The sequence below is a fragment of the Pipistrellus kuhlii genome, unplaced genomic scaffold, assembly GCF_014108245.1.
Source record: "Pipistrellus kuhlii isolate mPipKuh1 unplaced genomic scaffold, mPipKuh1.p scaffold_m20_p_5, whole genome shotgun sequence".
Taxonomy (NCBI): domain Eukaryota; kingdom Metazoa; phylum Chordata; class Mammalia; order Chiroptera; family Vespertilionidae; genus Pipistrellus; species Pipistrellus kuhlii.
The window spans coordinates 60,389,891-60,414,110 of record NW_023425551.1 but is presented as its reverse complement, the minus strand read 5'-3'; the positions used below and the strand labels follow the sequence as shown (position 1 = coordinate 60,414,110).

Below are 24,220 nucleotides of genomic sequence, written 5' to 3'. Positions count from 1 at the left end.
GGGGTAATCAGGCTGGCAGGCAGGCGAACAGTTGGGAGACAGCAGTCCTGAATTGTGAGAGCGATGTCTGACTGCTGGGGGAGTCCCAGATTGGAGAGGGTGCAGGCTGGGCTGAGGGGCCCCCAAAACTTGTGCACTAGGCCTCTAGTTTTCTTAGTTAAATTATAGGAGAGGAGTCTAGGATATTTTGTTCTATAATTGCATGCTCTTCTATGTTAAACAGGTTTTAATTGTGGGCTAGTTTTGTCAACCCACCTAGTAAGAGGTAAGGTAAATTAGTTTAGAAAAGGGCCCCTCTTTTATATTTCTTTGTATCTCTCACAATAGCTAATACATTTTAATACAAAAGATTGGCATTTGACAAAATTTGATTACTTTGAAATGCATTTTATAAATCAAGTGTACGCTTTTCAATGTGAACATTATCAAATAGAAACTGATAAAGAAAATTAAACCTTGTTATTTAATTATTAGTAGAGATTGAATTGTGCCACCCCAACTCCTCATTTATATGTTGAAGTCCTAACATCCAGTACCTCAGAATCTAACCTTGTTTGGAAATAGAGCTTATACTCATTGACCAGAATGATAAAATCACTTGCATGATATAAATTGATACTTAATCTCTCCTTTACAATCCTCCAGCAGCATAAAGAAATTGAACTTTTATCGTTCAGAGGTTCATAAAATGCAATGTTCCTCAATGAGGATCTATGAGCTACAGTTGAAGTCTGGATGAACTAATAATTAGAATGTGACTTTCAGAACTGTTAGGCATATGACAGGTCAATGCAGCAACATTGGTACCTGGTTAATATCTCTGATATGCTTATTCCCTAAACTCACTCACTCACTCAGTCCAAGCTGACTTCAGAAAGTATTTAATTTGGTATTACAGATGCATTTAAATGGACAACTGTCACTGCAACAATTCAAAAGCTAGAGCCAATTAATTAAGTTATGACTGGTGGGAGGATATGATGTGAGATGACCAGTAATATTACTTAATATTTATACTAATTTTTTTGTTTAATGCAAATGTGCTTTTACAGAACAGAAGCATGTGCTAGTCTAGGAACATTTACTATGACCCATAGTAGATCAAACTAATTATATTACCCGTGTTTCCCCGAAAATAAGACATCCTCCAAAAATAAGACCTAGCGCATGGAAAGATATAAGACATCCCCTGAAAATAAGACCTAGTGCAACTTTGGGAGAAAAAATTAATATAAGACACTGTCTTATTTTCGGGGAAACAGGATATTTGAGCTCTTATTCTTTTTTTAGTGAGTTGGGCTCTGCTCCTAAGACCATTCCTTATTTTTGCTCCTTAAGTATCTCTTATGGGACTTATATATACAATATTTCCGCAGAGTATGAGTACCTTTGGGTATAGTGGGGTGGAAGTTTCAGGGGGTATTAATAGAGCTCTCAGGTAGCACAGGAGTATGTCAGTTTGTTTTCCAGTCCTTTTTTATATGCTAAGTCCATTTATACCAATTACTCTAACAAACTATTAGCAGAGTTCTTTTATCGTCTAAGATAAGTGACTTACTGCTAATGCAATCTGGGATCTATCATGAACCTGCAGACTCAGCGCATCCAAGGCTGTGACCTTCCTCTCATCGAGGATCTCTGATAGCTTTGTGTATTGATCACACACCTGGAACAGCAAACCTCTCACTGCTTTGACAAGTGTGCTGTTTTAGCACAAAACTGATAGAGGATGAAAGAATATCCTCCTCTAATGTCTGCAGTAGGCAGATCAGAGGGGAAGTCTATAGAACTATCTATGATTTATTAGACCATTAAAAAACACCCAAACAATAAAAATAAATGGCTCTTGCATTTCTTCTGATCTGAGGCCCAAACTTAGTTGGAGCCCCGAGATGTCTAAAAAAACAGCTGTCGTTGACTGCACATAGATAACCATTAAATTGGTTGACTTCCTCTATCCCCAGACTCTCAATTATCTAAGAGCTGCCTATTGTGTGTGTAATCATTCCTAAGAAGACAGGTCTTTAAAATAAGTCTTTTCTAATAACTCCTTGTGAATCAGACTATGGAGAATAGAGTCTGACATCAAGATATGATCTTACAAGATAAAACCACAGAGAACAGACATGGACAATCAAGGAGGAATCATCAAGATAATGAAAAATATGAATGGTGACTGAGGGGAAAGGATTCCACATCTGACAAGAATGAATGAACAGTTCCTTTCCCCTCAGAGTTTCTCTTTAAAGGAAAAATATAGTGCTCTTTTATAATATGTGGGAATACAATAAGAATATAGGCAAAAGGGAACAAACTTTTTTTTTTTTTTTTTTTTTTTTTAAACTGGAGAGTGAGGGGAAGATGGGTAAGAAGCTGTTTTACCTGTTTTCTGTTTTGTCTTCATTTAAATTTAGATATTGGGGTACTACATACATTTCTGTTAGATATCTTGGTTCAATGTTTACTTTTGTTTTATAGCCTCAAGTCTGTCTGAAGTTGAATTACTTTTGTGTTAATGAAATACAGGAAGGTAATTGCAAATGTATTTCTTTGTTAAGATTAATTATTATTGGCAAGTATATTTTTCCATGCAGTGGGATTTCTTGTTGTTTTGTTGATGGTTTCTTTTGCTGTGCAGAAGCTTTTTATCTTTATGTATTACCATTTGTTTATTTTTTCCTTAGTTTCCATTGCCCTAGGAGTTGTATTGGTAAAGATATTACTACGACATATGTCTGCTATTTTGTTGCCTATGGCTTCTTCTAAGATTTTTATGGTTTTTCATCTTATGTTTAAGTCCTTCATTCATTTTTTAGTTTATTTTTGTAAATGGTGTAAGTTGGAAGGGTTTAATCTCCAAAATTTATAGGGAACTCATACAACTTAACAAATGGAAGATAAACAACCCAATCAAAAAATGGGCAAAGGACCTAAATAGTATTTTATCAAAAGAGGACATACAGAAGGCCAAAAGACACATGAAAAAATGCTCAGTCACTAATCATCTGAGAGAAGCAAATCAAAATGACAATGAGGTATCATCTCACACCTCTCAGAATGGCTATCATCAACAAATCAACAAATAACAAAAGCTGGTGAGGATGAGGAGAAAAAAGAACCCTCTTGCATTGCTGGTGTGAATGCAGACTGGTGCAGCAACTGTGGAAAACAGTATGGAGTTTCCTCAAAAAACTAAAAATGGAACTTCCATTTGACCCAGTAATTCCACTTCTGGAAATATATCCCAAGAAAACAGAAACACCAATCAGTAAGGTTACACATACCCCTATGTTCATAGCAGGACAATTTACAATAGCTAGGATTTGGAAACAGCCTAAGTGCCCATCAGCAGATGAGTGAATTAGAAAAATATGATAGATTTACACAATAGAATACTATGCTTTTGTAAAAAAGAAGGTACTCTTACCATTTGCAATAGCATGTATGGAGAGCATTATGCTAAGCAAAATAAGCCAGTTGGAGAAAGATCAACAACATCACGTGATCTCACTCATTTGTGGAATATAATGAATAGCATAAATTGATGAACAAAAACAGATACAGAGACAAAGAAACATCGAATGGACTGTCAAACTTCAGCAGGAAGGCAGGGGAAGTTTGGGGTGGGGGGTAAGAGATCAACCAAAGGATATGCATGCATGCATATAAGCATAACCAATGGACACAGACACTAGGGAGATGAGGGCATGTGCCAGAGAGGTGGGGAGATCAGAGGAAAAAAGGAAATATATCCCAAGGGGAAAATAGCGGAAAAAGAAAACATGTTCTACTATATGAAATACTTTAAACATTAAAAAAGACTATCACAGTGTACTCGTCTTTTTCCAAGAATGTAATGACAAAATTGAAACAAACTGACTTTTATTTAGTGTTATTGCAGATTTTTTGTATTAAATAGCATCTGAATTATATGCAGAGAAATTCAAAACTAGACACATGGGATCTTGGAATAAAGATAGATAAGAGATGTTGGGTAAATGTTTGTGAAAGGATTTATTTAAATAATGTTTCACATGTGATTTACATCTTAAATTCTTTAAGACTGTTTAGAGACATTAAATGAAAAGGAATTAAAAGTTAGGAGCCGTATTTATCCAAACCACCCATCCTTTTGCTGTTAGTCCGTCTTCCCGCCCCAATAACATGATAATCTGTGCAATTGTGACCTCTTTTATATTAATTTATTCCCCTTTTAAAAGCTGGGCCTCCATTCTCATTATCTTGGGGTTCTCATCCATAGCAGCACCTTGCAAACAGGAGATTTGATACAAGTTTGTGTATATGAGCTGATTCATGAAACTCAGTCCTGCTTTTCTTCAGTCTTCTACTTGGCTTTCTGGTCTCTTCTCCTACTTTATTTGGCCTTAGCAACTTGCTGGTTTGTCAGATTCAGTATAAAGGGAAGTCCTCACTGAATACAATCCCAGAAGGAGTATTAATATGGCTTTAATATGAATATATCTTTATATGTTAAATAGCATAAAGTATAGGCAGTATTTATATGGAAGTTCTTGAGCTACAAATGAGATTAATATCAAGGGGCTCACACAAACAGTTATTTTTTAATTTGATAAGTATCAGTGACATCTTCACTGGTCCCAGGAAAACCTGAGGTTCTTAAGGCTTTCCAGGCTAGAGAACATTTCCAAAACAATATCTTCTTACTTTGTTGAAGGAAGAACTGAACTTTAGTAAATAATAAATTGAATTGCTACCCTGTGAGCACATGGATACAGGGAAGTGGAGATAGAAAAGAAGGATGTGAGCTTAGTCTTGTCTATTAGGAAGTTAAATGTTATTTGGGGAAATAAATCACAAAAAAATTAAATAGTCAGAAAAGAGCAGCTTTCCAGTAAGTAAGATGGAAGAATAGGAAGTTCCAGACAGTCCTTCCTTTCCTCATGGGGACATTGGTTCAACAATACACAAACAGTGTGTCCATATGAGAAACATGTAGATTCTTGCATCTTGGGGGACTGTGAAGCCAGCTGTATTGAGGGTCAGTGGGAACATATGTGGCACTCACTTGCCATAGCCCTCCTCTGGGCTCAGTAGAACATGATTGAGAAAAACTTCCAGTTTCCAGCTTCTCTTTGGAGGAAACAGAAAATGGATACATATGTCCTATGTTTAGAATTTTCAAGATGCAGCCCAAGGGACTAGTTGCTGACAGATAAGGGTACCAGGCTGGGGCCACTGAGAACAAAGATGAAGGTTTAGACCAGTAGGTATTCACTCAGCATAGCCCCTCCACCACCTCAGTGGGAGAGAGCAGGTGAAAGCCCCCAACTCATGACTTCTTCCTGGGGAAGGAACGAGTTGGCACATACATCAAAATTACACTTTTCTGAGACTGGTTTCTATTTTGCATGACTTGAAGCTCTGATGAGACGCAGCATAGTCTAGAAACTTGGGGGCTGCTGAGAGCAAAGAAAACTGGGCTGCTTACAGCAGCTCCAGAGAAATGGCAGTACATACTGCAGACCGAGAGCAGAGGGAATAAAAGATTACAAGCACCCTAAAAAAGACTGGAAAATTTGTATAGTAAAGAATTCTCACACAAGTCTAGAGAAGACACATCCGTTAGATGGGTCCCAGAATCTTTAGCTGTGCTATTTGGTGTAGGTCCTTTCCTATACAAAGCCATTCCATAAACACTGGGAGAGATGGTTGTTTTTCCAAATGTGTGGATCCCATCACAAAGTGACAAGGCACAAGAAGAAACAAGAAAACATAGACTAATCAAAGGAACAAAATAAATCTCCAGAAACCAATCTCAAAGAAATGGAGGTATATGAATGACCTGACAAAGAATCAAAACCTGTCACAAAGCTGCCAAATTAGTTTAAGAAATCGAATCATGAAGAAAATGAGAATATCAACAAAGAAAAACTATAATAAAAAATCAAACAGAAATTTTGAAGCTGAATATACAAAGCTCAATTGAAAAATTCACAAGAGTTATCCGATCCTGGAAGGGCCCATAGGGTGGGGCAATGAATGGGTGGGGGGTATAGGAAGGTCCCTGCCCTGGGCCTGGTGAGCTCAGAAACAAAACAAAACAAAACAAAACAAACAAACAAATAAAAAAAACAAAAAAAAGGGAAAGAGAGAGAGAGAAAAAAAAGAGAGAGAGGAGAGAAAAGAAAAACTCACAAGAGGAATTCAACAGAAGATTTCATAAAGCAGAAGCAGCAAACTTGAACATAGGTTATTTTAAATTATCTGCTTAAAGAGGCAAAAGAAACAAAAAGATTAAAAAGGAGTAAAGAGAGTTGGAGGGCTTTATGGGAAATCATCAAATGGTTTAATATAGGGGTGTCGAACTCAATCAGAGAAGGGGCCAAAATCTGAAATCCAGCCTAAATCGCGGGCCGAATGGTTTACTGAACAGTCATAAACTGTCATTGTGATGGAAACGCAGTGGAGTGCAGTGATGACAGCGCGGTGCGGGCCACATTGCAAGGCCTGGCGGGATGGATTTGGCCCGCGGGCCTTGTGTTTGACACATGTGGTTTAATATATACATTATTGGAGTCCCAGAAGGAGAGGAGAGAGACATGGGCAGAATGCTTATTTAATGATATAACTTTCCAAATCTGGGGGATAAAATGGACATTCAGATTTAAGGAGCCCAAAGAACTAAAATTAGAATGAACACAATGAGGCTTACACTGAGATACATTATAATCCTATATAATAAAAGGCTAATATGCAAATTCTCCCCTTGGGAGTTTGACCAATCAGGAGATCAACCCCTTGCTATGACATGTGCTGACCACCAGGGAGTAGAGCGAAAAAAAGGAAGGCCCCCCGCTAGCAGCTGGCAGCCAGAAGGCCCCAATTAGCCCTGATCACTGGCAAGCTTAGGGACTCTACCTGTCCACAAATTTCATGTATCAGGCCTCTAGTCTATTTAAAAATTTGCACTATAGTATAATGAGCAGAGGCAGAGTTAGAACCCATTTTTAATAGTTTGTATTAAAGTTCATGACTTGTAAAATGAAGTGATTTCAAGCTCACAAAATCCTCAGTGCTAATATATCCTTATTCTACAAATTTACACCATTCTCTTATTATAATAAAAGAGGAAGAGGGAGTAACACAAAGGTATAATCACAACAAACTCCAGGAGTTCATTACATAGCATAACTCCAGGACTGGGGTCTAGTCTGAGTGTTTAGGACAGACAGCCTCCACAAGACTAAAATGAGCTCTGAGGTGAGCCCTCCAGAAGGCAGCAGTGATTCACTCAGATTTCAGAGCACTTGAGTTGGGATGAACACAAGGAGGCAGAATATGGTAAAAAAAAAAGACCAACACTTTGGAAAGACTAAGTGCACTGTTGCTTTACCATCCTGAAATGATCCCAATTCTTTTCAATTTAATCATAAATTCTATTCCCATGTGTTGGTCTCTGTGTATGCATGCATATTATTACTTGAGACACTTTGATTAGTATTTCATTCAGTCAACCTAAAGGTGAGAAGACTGATTTGTCACAAAGGCTGCAGACATGAGACATATTTATCATTTTCAACATCAAAAAGATATTTATTGAGCATTTATTAAAGATGTGATCCATTGAAAATTATGTTAGTAGTATACTGTATGCTATTTATAAGAAAATATGAAGCTTGTATTATAAAAGTGGATGACTATAAGGAATTAAGGAATATGAAATCACACTGAATACTTTAGATATTAAAAAACACACAAAACTAGTAGTGTTTTATGTATTTTCCACTATTTGAATATTCCATGTCTTGAATATAAATATTTGGCCATCTTGGGCGCTAGCATAACTTCTTATAACATGATAACCAATTTTATTGCTTTATAACAATTTGTCCAATAGTTTTGAATCAGGTGCAGCTGCAAATGAAGAACAGTAGAGTGTATTACAAATGAACAAAAAAGGGTTGGGAATCAGAAAGCCTGGAGTCAAGCCTCTACCCTCTCACTATAAAATTTTGGACACCTGTTACTCAACTTTCTTCAGGTTTATGTAAGGGATCATTATTATTACTTTGGAAGATTCTTGTGAAGATGAGATGTGGTTATATATGTGGCCATAATTTGGAAAACTGTAATGTGCTTATGCAAATGTTAGATGCTCTTATGTGCTTCTTTTAAATGCCTGCATATACACAATAGAGACTATGTAGAAAAAATGGAAATAAAATGAAATTTCCAATTCATTAGGGCACTACACACTGCAAGCATTAATGTGTGCCAAAATTAGCACTGTGGTGCTCTAATTATACAGATATGGAGACATGATGATTAAATGAACCAGGAATTCTTTATCTTAAATGTATTGCAATAAAGTCATAGTAAAAAGCATGGAATCAACCACATCATTAAAATTAAAAGAATTCAGAAAATTGCCTTGTCCCTGGAGGGACAGCCATCTTCTCTTGTTTCAATTTAGCTTCATTCAATATTTCTAAGAAAAATATCCTGGCCAACGTAAATCTGAACAACTGAGAATGGACTTTTTTTTTTTTTTTTTAACAGCACAGTACAAACACTACCATGTCTTATAAAAATGTAAGTTTTTAAGCACTGTTGTGCATCTTGCTAATCTTTTCAGATCCCTGAGTTTTTTCTTAGATCAAGCGTAATATATTATATACCAAGTTTGAGAAGAAAGTCAATTTTATGCTCAATTTAATAACACTTTTAAAGTGGCAGGCAACATTACATGCATTTAATTATATCTAACGTATCAAAGATGGATATTCTGGTGTTTTGTTGAGAGCTTTTACAAGGAATAAAAATATGATTAACACACTAATTTTAAAAGAAGCACTTATTTGAAACATAGAGTTCCAACCTAGGGAGTTGAATATTTGAAACTGGATATATGCATGCCTACCTGAGAGGCATGGGATAGTCCCATTGCTTTCTTCTGTATTGTAGGTTTTCCATCTGCAGTCATTTCAATCATACAAGCAACCCCAGGGCTACCAGCAGGCACCGCAAAGCTAGAAATGAAAACAGAAGAGGCCACTGATGTACGTGTTATTGGCGAGAACAGGATAACTTCACACATGGATGGTAAGTATTTCCTCAATGAGAGAGGTACTTTCTGGCTCACGATAATCCTGAAATATAGCTCAACCACGTGTGAACCTTTTAGGATAGATGAAAGATATATTTCTTTTCTAACACCGCATTTTATTCTCCTTCCCTCCTCCTGTCTTTAAATCGGGACTTGAAATGCTTTCAGAAAGTTAAGCTCCCACAATACAAAGAGGACTTTATGTGCCCAAGTAAGTATTGATAAATTTTGTGTTAAATGTGGCCGACAAAGGGTTTCACTCATTGGAGATTGTTGGACAAGTAACATCAATGTTAAATGATGCTAAACTCCCTAGGTAGAAATTTCCCCTCCCTGGCCTACAGGGGGAACAGAAATGGAATAAGAAATGAAAGGCTGCATACCCCTGAGCAGTGAGATTACACTGCGATACAGTTATCAGAAAGCATGCTGCTAATGTACTGGCTGGCACTGCTTTTCAGAGATAAAGAAAAGCATAAGGTTAAGGGAATTTGTAAGAATAAATGGCAGAAATGGCCAATACATAATTGAAAATTTATCAGAATTACAGAGTGAGGCCATCAGAAAAGGTACACGTACTAAAGTACTTAGCATATTTTTTAAATAGAATTTTAAAAGACATTAAAATGATATTAACCTGTCTCTTGACATATGTAATAATAATAGTAACTTGCACTGTGATGAAGCTTACTTCATAGAGATAGTAGGAAATACATTTACTAATACTTATTAACAGTGACACTCTCTGCATATTGAATATGTGAATGATTTTAATGCTCAATTTTGCTTTAATTTCTAAATTTTGGACAGTGAACATACCCAGTGTTTTTTTTTTAAAACATATTTTTATTGATTTCAGCGAGAAGAAAGGAGAGGGAGAGAAAGATAGAAACATCAATGATGGTAAAGAATCATTGATTGGCTGATTCCTGCATGCCCCACACTGGGGATGGAGTCCGCAACCTGAGCATGTGCCCTGACTGGGAATCAAACCATGACTTCCTGGTTCAAAGGTCGATGTTCAACCATTGAGCCATGTCAGCCTGGCTATTTTGAGTTTTAACCCACTCTCCTAATTTATCCAGGACTGAGAGGGTTTCAAGGACATGGGACTTTCTGTGCTAAAACCAGGGAAGTTCCAGGCAAATATCAATAGAATCAGTTGGTAATTTTATTTTTCAAATAAAATAATCAGTTTTATGAAACAATCACTAGTTAAATCATTTACCAATATTTTTCTTTCTTTCTTTTTTTTAAATATATTTTATTTATTTTTGTACAGAGTGGAAGGGAGAGAAAGAGAGAGTTCGAAACATCAATGAGAGAGAATCATTGATCAGCTGCCTCTTGCACACCCCCTACTGGGGATGTGCCCGCAACCAAGGTACGTGCCCTTGACCGGAATCGAACCCGGGGCCCTTCAGTCCCCAAGCCGACGCTCTATCCATTGAGCCAAACCAGTCCCGGCCCAATATTTTTCTTAAGATTAATTGTAGAGACCAAGTGGAATTGGAAGACAAACTGGAACATTCTTTTCCCCCTCCCCACTCAAAAGAGACAACTGCCTGAGATTCCTTCTTCTCTCTTTTCTAGAAATACAAATCTGATATGGTCCTGGCAATACGTCATCCTACTACTTTTTTGGCCTCCACTCTGGTGTATCAGGCTCATTTCTAATTTTGATAAGATTACTGCTGAAAATTCTAGGGATAACTTCTAGGGTGTCCCATTTGTGGGAACTGCATATGGTAAGGATCTATGAAGTCCAATTGCCTTATGGTTGACATGGGCAGGTAAACCTGTGTAATGCTTTGTACTGGAGATGGAATAGCTCTGAGGTAATGCAATGTCCTTGCTCAGAAATAGGATTTCTTTGTTCCATTTAGAGTCCATTAATTCTAACTCCAAACTGCAGTTCTACAAAAGGAACTTCTGTATTTGCTTTCTGTTACTGCCTGCCATTCCCCCCATCTTTTCCATCAAATGGCTGTTTCTATTGTCTGCTTAGTCCATGTGCTATTTTAGAAATTGACACTCTAATTCAACCAGAAGGTTTTTCCAGATTCTTATCACACTCATTTTTATGTCTCATATTTGCTTATGGACCAAAGTGTGTCATAAGAAACAAAAAATGCTCTATAAACAAATTAGACATTATGCTACATAAATCATTCGAGGGAAAAATCTAAGTGCATATCCTTCATGTCTCTCAAGTATTGCTGAGGCCAGCTGAATTTAATGATTTAAAGACTCAAGGATCATATTTTGAGATAATCCATTGACTGGCTGAGTGATCTTAGGTAAACCACTTAACCTTTCTTCCCTGAAGTGTGATTATCCACAGAGGGAGATAATCATTCTTAGCTCATAAATGGTTAGTGAGAATCACATTATTTAATGTACATAAATCATTCAGTGCTAATATTAAAATCCAGAGTTAGAGCAATTATTTGCTGACTAGACAGGGATCTCTAAAGAGATTTTTATTAAAATAAATTGCACAGTCAAGTTGAAGGGTTCATCTGCTTCTGCTAACACTGCTTGTAATGGAATTCAAAATGAAATACTTGGGATGCATTATTTTAAAAATTAAAATGTGGTGGAACAGACCTATTTTTCAGTGTCCTTAACATTCTGGTTGGCAGACTCATTCATATTTGGAAAGGACAATTTATTTAAAATTTTTAGAAGATCCTGCTCAAACTGGAAGTTTAGGTATCCAAAACCAAGGGAAGCATTGCAAAAGTGTAAACAATGGGGAGTGGGTTGGTGAATTAAATCAAGTACTTTTATAGAATTGAATTCTATCCAGCTTTTAGATAGAGACTATAGGATACTAATTAATGGAATGAAAAATATTTTTATAAATATGAAAAGAGGTAAATACAATCTGGATGACACACATTTTTATAAACGTATACATAAGCAACTATACCAGAACTACATTCAATAACATGAATAGTGGCTCTCTTTACATGTGGAATGAGATGGTTTTTAATTTGCCTCTTTTATTTATTTGCATTTCCTAAATTTTGATTGAACATGTTTCCTTTTGACCTCCTAAAACAAAAGTTTAGTTTTAATTAAAAGCAGATCAAGAATTCAATAATTCAGTAACATTTTTCTGTGTCCCTAAATTTCATGCTTTCCTTCTAGGCACATCTATCCATCCCACTTCTTCCTGAGTATATATTTCGCAGGTCTTGTAATGAGAATTTGTGGACAGTAAACACTGTCATATCACATTTCATATCACTCTTCCATAATAGTTTAACTGTGTATAAAATCTGACATTTTTTCTTTTAGAACTTCAAGCATGGTTCACCATTATTTTTATAATTTGTTGCTGATGTGAAGTTCCATTTAAAAGCTGTTCTTTTAATTTTTCTTTTTATAGCTTTAAGATCATCTTTTTATCTGATAATGAGTCTAGGTGTGGATCCATCATTATCATTATTTATTCTTCTTTAATACTCTGAGTGCACTTTTGATCTCAAGAATTACATATTCCTTTAATTCTGGAAACTTCTCACTTGAATTACCTGAAATACTGCTTTCTGACATTCTCTGAAATTTCTTCTTTTAGATTATTTTTTTCTTCCTAGAACTCATATGAGTTATTTTTAGGAACCTTGTTAAGTTGTTCTCTAAATTTCATAATCTTGCTTTCATTTTAAAAAACACTCTCTTAATTTATCTATCCTGTATTCTTCTTAGGCACCATTCTCCCCACTCAAGAGTATCCAGTGCCATTTATTTTATAATATCTATTGAGTCTTAAACATCAATGAATATTTCTTTTACCCCCAATATTCTGAATACTTTCCATATATTTTTGGTATTAATTTGCCTTTGTAATTTCTCCTTTAAGATAAATGTTATTTTTTCATTTATGCTTTCTAACATCCTAAGAATACTTATTTTAGTTTTCGTCAGATTTTTTTCTCTCCAAAAAATGATTTTAGTGGAGGGTTCATTTTTCATTTGCTGATTTGTTTCCTTTCTCAGTCTTAAAACGTGTTCTGATATTCTGCTGTGCAGGCTCATTTTGAGTGGGAAGTATTTTTGCTTTTCTCTGTTCTTCCTCACTCACATGGCCCTAATCCTGTGATCTTCTGCTGCACTCAACTCTGCCTGTATGATGAGAATTGTGCCTGCCTCTCTGGCCAAACTGACCAGCTCCTAAACTAGACCCTTGAGTAATGGACATTTGGTAGTTCTGTCCTTGATGTTACTAAAGGTATGTCCAGGTCCATTCACAGTGCTAGAAAGGATTGTTCGGTGCTCACGACACTGAGTTCTGTTTTCTTCCTGTGCTGACAGCTTGCTCAAAGTCAGAATCCCAGATGACAGTGTGTGTATGTGTGTGTGAAAGAGGGAGAGGGAGAGGGGGAGGAAAAGGGAGAGGAAAATATCTCATAAATATTACTGAGTCAGTAGTTTTAGTGCCCTTTGCCCTATAGAAGTGGAGCTTCTCACCAGACCTATGCCATGCCAGGCCTGCAGTATGACCTTTTGCTGTTCTGCATTTTTGTCTTTTTCTTGTTTGGGAAGATATTTTCTTGTATATCTTCAGTTATCTATTCTTTTTTTATTGTTGTTATGCATTTGACACTAAGAAGAAGCATCACACTGTGAAGTTACAGAGTCATCTTGCTTAGAATGCCCACACTTTTCCCTTCATAATAAGAAAAGACAATAATAAAGATCAAACTAAGTCCTTGACATTAAAGGGCTGTGTAAATAGAAAGTTATCTTTAATTTGTGAGAGGCAGAATGAAGGAAAAAAACTTAAACAATCCATTTGGTGGTGCCTTTATGATTTTGCAAGCTTCAAATTGGGAAGGACTAATTTATTTGGCTTTTTATGTCTCAGGTTTGTTTTGTGCTGAAGGCATTTCAATGCATCTGTCCCACAAAGTCTTTTTCAAAAGCATGTAAGTAAAGTGGCTTGCTTGCCTTCTAGAGAGAAATAGGGAGTATGGATTTTTTTCTTCTTCTCTAAGGTACCTATGTTTGATTTGTTAAATCTGGAAGTTTTATGAGTCACTGGCATTAAACCATAATGAAATTAAATTCTTTAAAGGACTATTATAGTGTTGTGCTGAAGGCTCACAAAAGATTTCTCATGCATAATCACAATAGCTATAGAGTTTTGAAAGCATGATATAACAGTAACAAACCAAACAGCACCAACTGCTTCTAGGGAATACTGCAAAATTGATGACAATACCGAATGCTTTCACAGGTGCGAAACATAAATGTTCTTTGTCTTGTCATTAGGTTTGGCTATTGTTCAGCATTAATGTCAGCTTGTCTATTTAAAATTTTGGACATGAATGAATTTTGCTAGCTAGTTTCTTTATTTACCTGAACTAGACTTTGAAAAATGAATGTAAAGCCCTAGCCAGGTAGCTCCATTAGATGTATCGTCATTCTGACACACCACGGTTTGGGTTTGATTCCCCGTCAGGACATATACAATGAATCAACTAATGAACGCATAAATAACGGGAACGACAAGTCTCTCTAAAATCAATAAAATAAACAACAAGAAGAACAAAAAATGCAAAACAAGTTCTCTGTATGGATCACATGAGGTATAGACAGCAGTTAAATGAATCTCCAAGTGAACTATTCTCACCCCAAATAACCAGTCTTAATGTTCACTGCATCAAGTTTTGCTCAGAAGATAGCATACACATTATGCTCCAGCTTGGAAATTTCATGAAAAGAATGTTCTCGGGCCAGACTTCGGACTGAGAGGGGTTAACTTCCATTACTAGCAGCGGTGCTTTTCACACTCAGCCTGAAGTTTCAGTTGAGCTGTGAGAGCACTGCACAGGGATACTGGGGCGGAAGCTCCCAGCAGATGGCAGTAGAAGCACATGGCAGAGATGAAGGGACAGAAGGCACCTGGTCCCCACAAAGATAGAATCTAATTGGTAGTGTGATTGTTTTAGCTTTCTGTTAGCACCAGGAAAACATGGGGAAATATATGTAAAAGATTCTACATCAAGCACTAGGGATGAAGCTGTCCAGGGACCTACAGCGTCCCTTATCAGCTCATGTTCCTAATGCGATTGCCATGGCTGTGTGAGCAAATTTAAGAAGCTGCAGTTTCAGAGTATGATGTAATGGTTTTATACAGCCCTATCAATACAGCCACGTTTCTGGAGGTTGTCAGTGCGACTCAGCACAATTTATATGTTAAGACAGCGTATGAAAAGATCAGACACAGAAGCCAGAGTGGTAGGCCCTTTGCCAAACAAAAACAACACGGACACACTGAAACCAGGGAGCTGGTCAGGCTGGCCACACAAACAGACTGTGTGTGCGCAAGAACCACTCCGTGACCCCCAACTGACTGGCCACTCTGCAACCGCAAGGTGGTTGTCCTGAGGACGTCCTGTCTCTGGATGATTGTTAGGAGATGGTCCTTGGCTTCAGATTATTTTGTTTAGTTTTTCCTCTCACTGACAGACAGCTCAATTGTAATGAATAATAAATTACAGGGAAAACCAAGCCTTCACCTGTGAAGCACTGATATTAAAGAAAGGATCTGTGATGATGCCTGTCTAAGTCGAAGCTCCATTTACACCCTTGATTGACCAGAGCATCGTCAGAGGAACGTCCACCCTGCCGACGAGAGAGAGCAGAGCTATTCCCGGGACTGGAATTTTACCCCTGACCACACTGTCCAATTCATGTGCAGTGGGATCGACAGCATATTCTACAGATTTCTCCTGCTGGCTCCTCCAAAAGTGTAGATGGCGAGAGTGCCCTTTACCCAGGAAACATTCACAGAAACATTGCAATTACACAAAGTGAAATTTACACCCAGAAATGTTGCTGTTTTTGACCTGACATTTGACTTCAACCCATCTGAGCATGGTGGATGGAAGCTTCGATGGTGAGGCGGAACAGGCTAGCACTGGCTCACAGAGCCCATTTTGTACTTCCCTACCCAACACCATATCAGTGGATTCATGATGGTAGCTTGAAATTGGCTGGGGTGCGCATTTATGCCCGGGAAATTGGTAAATGGTACATATCAAATCAACCTTTCATCCCATCTTTTCCCTTGAGAGCTGGTTGTTAAACACATACCAATGCACACCCCTGAGCTTCTTAAATATTTTTTAGTTTAAACACTCACTTAGACCAAAGACATTAAGTAAGTTGCAAAAATCAACTTTGCTATTGGCATTCCATTTGGAATTTTAGTAGAAAGTCAACGTTATTTATAATTGATTAGTTCATAGTTCTAGATTGGATCAATTTACTCTGATGATGAATATGGGTTTTGGGAATATCACCCCTAAAACCTACATATATTCAATTTATAAATACCAGGTGGTATTTATTTTACCCTTTCTTTCTGATACTTATTATTGGCTCAGTTTGTTTTTAGCACTTTGGGGGTATATTTGTGTCCAAGCCACTGAGCAATCAATACAAACTCAGCAGTTAAAAATATTTATTCCTCATCCTTTCCTCTCCAACACCTGAGCTCTCATACAAACATACTTTGAGACACTAAAGTTTCCCAAGTTAACATAGCGTATGGAAAAACTCAATTTGATAAGAAGCAGATTATTTTAGCACATTTGAATAAAAAGCAATGCTGATCTGGGCAGGTAGAGATTCACTTCCATGAGATGATGAGAGAAGCTAAAGATAAATTTTCTTCAGGAAAAGGCCATTTGTGTCCCTGTCATTTTTTTTTAATGTGTTACAGTGAGTGTTGGTTTATACTTTCTTTTAAAATGCCTTATGTTAATGATAACTGTGTAGTGTCTTAGTTTTTATAGTTTCTACATGGTTTATTATTTTTGTAGCATGTGATTTTCCTGGCAGGGCATTTTAACTAAGATGGATCTATGTCTCTATATCTCTACATATCTACCTATCTATACCATCAAATACTTAATGTCAAAATATTTATACTGCTTTATGTTCAACCTAATGAAGCCATCAACAATTCTAGCTTTTATTAAACCATATGAAGAAAGAGTAGATTAACAGATGCAAAAGATTTAAATTTCAGAAGCACTCTCTGAGCCAAAATTATAAATATTCTCATCACTCTAAGTGTGAAAAGGCTGTAGTGTGATCCAGCAAGCTGTGTCTCCGATCAATACCTCTTTGGCTTCATACTTCTTTGCCAGCTGGCATGCAACCTTGGTGTCTCCTGCCTCGGCTTGTTTAACTTTCTCCAAGCAAGTACACTTATTTCTCAACTCTTGCTTTATGGTTTCTGGGGTTTCATGGATGCCACTCTCCCCTCTAGTTGTCCTTCTCATACCTTTTGCCAAACATGGCTTGTCCATCTTTAAAATTCCAGAGAAGAAAAGTGAAGCCAAATTCTTACCCCAAGAAACTTGCAATTTGAAGCTAATCAGACAAGTAAAAATTTAAAAATCCCACCAGTATAAAAATAGATAGAATTGATGACTCTGTAACCTAGGCTTAATAATTAAAAGAAGAATTACTAGCCCTTCTTTAATTTTGAGTCCATTTCTTATTAACAGCTTCCATGGAAGCAACTTCCAACTTAAAGACTGAGGGGAATTGAATTGAGTAAGTGATGATGGAAAAAATGCTTCCCTCCATAATAATAGAGACAACAACACATTCTGAAGTTGTTTCTGATAAGAAACACAATCACACTAAACATTTTGAAAAATTTCCAGAAGATGATGTGTGAAACCTTGTAAGTGGAACCAAAACCCACATTGTCTCACCAGGAGAGACAGATCACTGAGAGAGATGGTTTGCAAGTTTTGTATTACTTGATACAAACAGAAAACCAAATTAATTCAGGGCTCATAGGCCCAGGATGACAAAGAAATATAAGCTTTAAAATATATGATCTGTGTTAATTAAGACATAAAGTTTTAATCCAAAAGCGACTTAAGGTAATTTTTTTAATATAGGAAAAAAAGAAGTGAGAAATAGAAGAAGGAAAAGTTGTGTAGAAAACAAATCATAAAAGAAATTAGTGTCCAGGCAAATGGTCTTAAACACAACTAACAATGGATCTATTCTTTCAATAGATGAATGGATGCCTATTATGTGAGAACGCACAAACATTCTTGGTGGGAAGGGGTGGGGGTCGGGGTGGAGGCCGATAAAGCAGCTGTCTTCTGAAGGTTTCCAGGAGGTAGGGAGGAAAAGTGCTGCCATTCCTCCAGAGGTCAGCTTTCACTGAAACTGGGAATCAGGGCCAAGGCGCCAGCAGCGGCAGTGTAGGCTACTGTTAATGAGAGCTGACAGATTGGCGTTACATCTTCAAGGCTCATTCAGACCGAGTTAGCAAGCAATGCTGGAAAGATTAAATTATTTAGAGAACACACGGGGTGGGATCACTTGATTGCCAGGCCTATGATGCAAAAATGCAAGCAGGGAATTCAAAGAGTGCCTATCTTTGCTGCTGATAGGAAACGAACAAAAAAGAGAAGTATCTTTCCTCCCTTCTTTAGCTTTCTTTATTGCTCTTCTTTAGTGAAATCCAGTCCAGCACGAGTGCTTTCATGTTGATCGGCCCCATCTCCTATCTCCTGTGACACTTAACCAATCAGAAGGGACTGGAATAGATTGTTTTAAAGTGGTAGAGACCTGCATGGGGTATATGTTATTATTAGTAATGGCTTCTTATAATGGAATATAATGGAATTATTTGCTTTAATAAGCATTTATAGGCATTTATTATGAACCAAGTATTATTCCAAATACTTTAAAATACTAAAGAGCATTCCCTGCCTGAATTAAGTAGAAACATTTTTCCCATTAAAGATGAGAAAATTGAGGACCCAAGGGGTTAAATAATGTATTCAAGGTCACATGAACTGTAAGTGACAGGGGTGGGTTTCAATGTGAAGACAGAGGCAGAGTCTGGCCAGTGTGGCTCAGTGGTTGAGCATCAACTTAGGAACTAAGAGGTCACGGTTTGATTCCCGGTCAGGGCACAAGCCTGGGCTGCATGCTTGATCTCCAGTGTGGGGTGTGCAGGATCTCTCTCTCTCTCTCTCTCTCTCTCTCTCTCTCCTCTCTGAAATAAATTTAAAAAATATTTTTAAAAAGAAATATTAAAAAAATTAAAATAATAAATAAGATGGAGGCAGTGATTGGAGTGAAGTCAAGACACACCAAAGAATGTTGGCAATGACCTAAGGCCAGAAGAGGCAAGGGACGGGTTTCCCCAAAGCCCCTGGATGGAGACGTTTGCTTCTGATCACTTGATTTCCTACTCCTGGACTCCGGAACTGTGAGAGAATAAGTTTCTGTAGTATAAACCACCAAGTGCATGACAATTTTTTTTTTGCAGCAGCAGCTACAATAAGCAAATTCAGAGGAAAAGGTTTTCTTTTTCAAATGGAACAATGTTAAAAATCAGAGCTAGAGGTTTGACTACTAGCAGTGTTCAATAGTTAACATGGCATTCAGACATGAATGAGCTTAGGATATGTATATATTGATTTATAACTGGACACCCTATTAAGATACACAGATAATCAAAATGATTTGAGTTTAAAAAATATCTCAGCTGAGCAATAGCTATGAGATCAGAAAGCATGTGTATCTCCTTTTAGCATTTTCAAAGTGCAGACTAATTTGACAGAAAACTCTGATATAATTAACATAAACCTATTGCAAACATCTAAATCTAGTATCTGCATTTACTGTAATTCAAATAGAGTAATAAAAACATTTTAACAGGCCTCTGTTTGTAAAGTGCAAAGGGGATTATGTTTGCTATTTTACTACACACTAAGGGCTTCTTTGGGTGAATGAGTGGGAAAAAAAAATGGTAAAAGATGATTCAGCAATTTTCCTTCCCTTATCATTTGGTATTTTGAAGTATAAAAACATTCCCCTTTGCATTCTATTACTCTTTGGGGGAGGGATTAGATTTACTCTATGATAAAAAGAAATATTGATATTCAAAGATTCTTATCAATGGTAGATGTTTTGTGGATAGACAATCAATATAGCAAACATTTCTATGGTGGGTTACTTTAACTTTGAATTAGCTGGCCACTTAGTATACTAATCTCGGGGAGAATAATACAAATGTTAAAATAATAAGTTATTTATGCCAAAGAAAGGTCTTGATAGTGGTGTCCTAGACAGATAGAGAAAGCCCATTTTTGTCTTTAAAGATTTCCCAGGAATCCAAGTATTATGTGACTACAGAATCACTTTTACATCATATTATGAAAACAGAGGGAGAAGAACACAGAAATGCTCATAAGTGAGGAAACCTTAGCATCCTTGCTAAAGGCTCCTTAAGCATCCTCTCTATCCAAAAGATTTTCTGAATTGAGAAAGTGTTCTCATTTTGACTCATCAATCAGAACCTACAGTACCCTGAAGTTTCCAAGGGGAAAAAAAAAGCACTAGATAGAATAGTAATATTAAAACACACAAATGATTAAATAGTTAATTCCAAATGAATACTTAAGTGGAAGGTTATAAGGAGCAAGTTATTTTCCTGTCTAGTACTTAGATAAAAGAAAATTACCCTTCCCCCTTTTCTCTCTTCAAGGTCTTTTGCAAAATATAAAACAATGTAGTTCGGTTCACTTCTTATCAGCAAAATAGAAGTATTGGACATATTTTATAAAGAAGGATTTCTCAGTCAGTTAGCATTGATATTCCTATAAATGCCAACATGGAAAGAGTAAACCATACTCAGAACCAAGAAAGCTTAATACCTGGAATTACTTGAGATACATAGTCCATTCTCCTATTCAATAGAGGACAGTTTTTAAAAAATGACCTCCAGACTCTGAATATTCCATTGAAAGGGAGCTCATTAGGTTATAAGGTCATCATTTATTTATTGTTTAACTGCTCTGCCATTATTTGTACAAAAGCCATTTTTCCCTTTATTATTATTATTACTAGAGGCTCAGTGCATGAGATTCATACATGGGTAGGGTCCCTAGGCCTGGCCAGCCATCAGGGCTGATTGGGGCCTTCTGGCTGTCTTCTGGGGCCTTCCTTCTGGCTGCAGGCCTGGGTCTTCCTTCTCTGGCTGCTGGCTGCCAGCTGGGGGCTTCCTTTGTTTTGTGCTGCCCCCTGGTGATCAGCACACATCATAGTGAGCAATAGAACTCCCAGACTCCTCCTGGTCTAACTCCCATGGGGACACTTTGAATATTAGCCTTTAAAATATATATATATATATATATATATATATATATATATATATATATATATATAATGTTTATTTTTGGTGGTAGTAATCTTTTATAGAAAATTTTCTTATGCCAGGTACTGGGTTCAACACCATACACAGATTATCTCAAGGCAGTGGTTCTCAGTGTTTTTTTTTTGTTTTGTTTTTTAATCCCACCCCAGGAACATTTTGCAATGTCTGGAGATACCTTTGTTGAACACAAGGAGGAGGACGCTACCCTGTTTCCCCGAAAATAAGACAGTGTCTTATATTTTTGCTCCCAAAGATGCGGTAGGTCTTATTTTCAGGGGATGTCTTATTTTTCCATGAAGAAGAATATGGTACACATTTATTGTTAAATAAAGGAAATTTATCACCTGTATATGGTACTGTAATATGGTAATTGTCAACACAAACCAGACAAACTGTGAATCCTACAGTATCAAGAATTTACTCATTTATTCAATGACAATCATGTCATCATCTTCTGGAACATCATCATAACAATCCAATTCATGAATTTCTTGTGACTCCATTTCTTTCAGAATCAGTGGACCAAATCTCTCATATTTAGAAATAGCATTCTGAGACAGAGCCTAGGGGGGCCTTATTTTCGGGGGAAGCCTTATATTTCACTCAGAAGGAAACCTGTAAGTAGGTCTTATTTTTGAAGGATGTCTTATTTTCGGGGAAACACAGTACTAACATTCACTATGTAGAGGTCAGCAATGTTGCTAAACACCCTATAATACTCAGGACAGCTCCCGACTATAAAGAAGGATTCAGCCCCCAGACTATCAACAATGCCTGTCTTGAGAAACCCTGATTTAAAGTAAAAGCATAGTGGATGTTCACCAGCTAAACAAATGGTTGGCCATATTCGCTGCACTCAGGTATCCAGCATTTGCCTGGATGAAACTTTTAAACCTGTTTTTAATTGTGGTAAAACATAGGACATAAAATTTACCATTTTAACTATTTTTAAGTATAAAATTCAGGGGCATTAAGTATATGTACAATATTGTGCATCTGTCACCACTGTCTATTTCCAGATTTTTTTTATCACTCCAACAGAAACTCTATGCCCATTAAGCAATAATTCCCCAATCGGCCTTATCCATAACTCCTGGTAACCATTAATTGATTTCTGTCTCTATGAATTTTCCTAGTCTAGTTATTTAATGTAAATGGAGTCATATAATACTTGTCCTTTTGTGTCTAACTTATTCTACTTTAGCACAAAATTTCCAAGGCTTATCCATAGCAACATGTAACTTCTTTCTTAAGGCTGAATAACATTCCATTGTATGTATAGACCACATTTTATTTATCCATTCATTTGATATTTTTTAAAATTAAGTATGTAAAAACTCTGCTTCTAATATTTTAGAATATTGAAAATCTTAGTGTTTTATTGTGTCCCCCTCATATCCTACCTCCCCCCAAAAGAGGTCATACGAATGAAACAAGAGAACATGTTGCATGTGCAAACCAAACAGTAAGTCTGAAAAGGAAACATCAACTGCAAACTCAAACATATGTAAGGAAATCCCTTCTACCTGTCCTGGTCCCTATTGGAAAACCTTGTTTTGTACCTTAATTGTCCTATGAAAACTATAGCGCAGAAGCGTAAAAAGCTGAAGAAATTAAGATACTAGAAGTGACATCAGAATGTTTGCCATTGGGCAAGTAATAGATCTTTCTGGAGCTCAGTTTATTCACTGACCAACTTGTTCTGTAGAACGCCGGGTAGCAGATATTTGAAGCTTCGCAGGCTACTTCCTGTCTCTACTACATCTAGAGATTGTACTGATCTAGAGCTTGCCCTTCAAAAATAGTAGGGTTCTCAATCAGGGGTGCTCTTGTTCTTCACCAAGGTCTGTCTGTCAACATCTGAAGATAGTTTTGGCTGTCATTTGGGATGAGGGTACATGGTGTTACTGAGATCTAGCCTGGAGAGGCCAGAGATGCTGTTAAATGTCCTACAAGGCACAGGACAGGCTCCCCCAGCAAACACTTAACTGTTCCAAATTGCCAATAAATCCTAGTTTGAGAAACTCTTCACTACTGGCCACTTTCTCTTAATTATAGAGACAGTAAAGAGATGAAGTCTATTTAATTTTCCTTCATCTAGGATTGCAGTTACGTTATCTTTACTCAATCAGTGTGATAGAGCTCCATAACAGTGTTGGAGGATTATGAACAGCCTCAGAGTTCCTGTAAACTATATGATGCGGAGAAAACCCATAACGATGAATCTGATGAAGATCTCTAGCCATGGGGGTAAGTGCAGTTACAGCCTTACTTATCTGTGTTTCACAGGGAGGAGAAGGGAAGTAGGCAGGGCAGTAATAGATACGTAGGTGTGACATATCAAACACGTTCAGACCACCCACCAGAAAACCAGAGGCAAGCACAGGTATTCCAACGATGGTTCTTTGGTGCTTGGAATATGTTTATTTTTACCCGCCATGATGTAGTAATATATCTTCTATGGAATCATGGTAAAGACTCATGTAACTGGATCACTGAAAATGTGCAAGGGAAATATGACACATTACTGAAAATACTACCAGTGAGAGGATAATTCTAAAATCCATGCTTCTAATTTTTTTCCCTTCTAATCCAGTGTACTAATTGGATTTTCATGGGACCCTAAATGCTTTATTTCAAAAAAGTTAAACTGTATTGCTTTTATAGACATTTTAAACTTTCAACTCTTTAAATTCTATTACATTTAACGTTATACGAGAATGTGATTATAAGGAAATCTGATGATAAATTTCAGAAATTCACTCTAGTATATCCTATTAAAATTGGATTCTAGGCTCACCTCTGAAGTTTTGGTTTGGAAAGCTCTATTTCTGTTGAAGGCATTAGTTTGTATTAGCAATAAAGAGCAGTGCTGCATGTCCCAAAGATTTTGAACAAGAATTCTGATTTAT

The 24,220-nt window shown here is 36.9% G+C and overlaps 1 protein-coding gene across 1 annotated transcript in view; it reads right to left on the bottom strand.

Moving 5' to 3' along the window:
* EYS (eyes shut homolog) overlaps positions 1–24,220 on the bottom strand; it is a 1,188,193-nt gene that overhangs the window by 195,434 nt on the left and 968,539 nt on the right. The window contains 1 exon segment of the mRNA XM_036415133.1: positions 8,903–9,011. Within this exon segment, the coding sequence (XP_036271026.1) occupies positions 8,903–9,011 (109 nt within the window).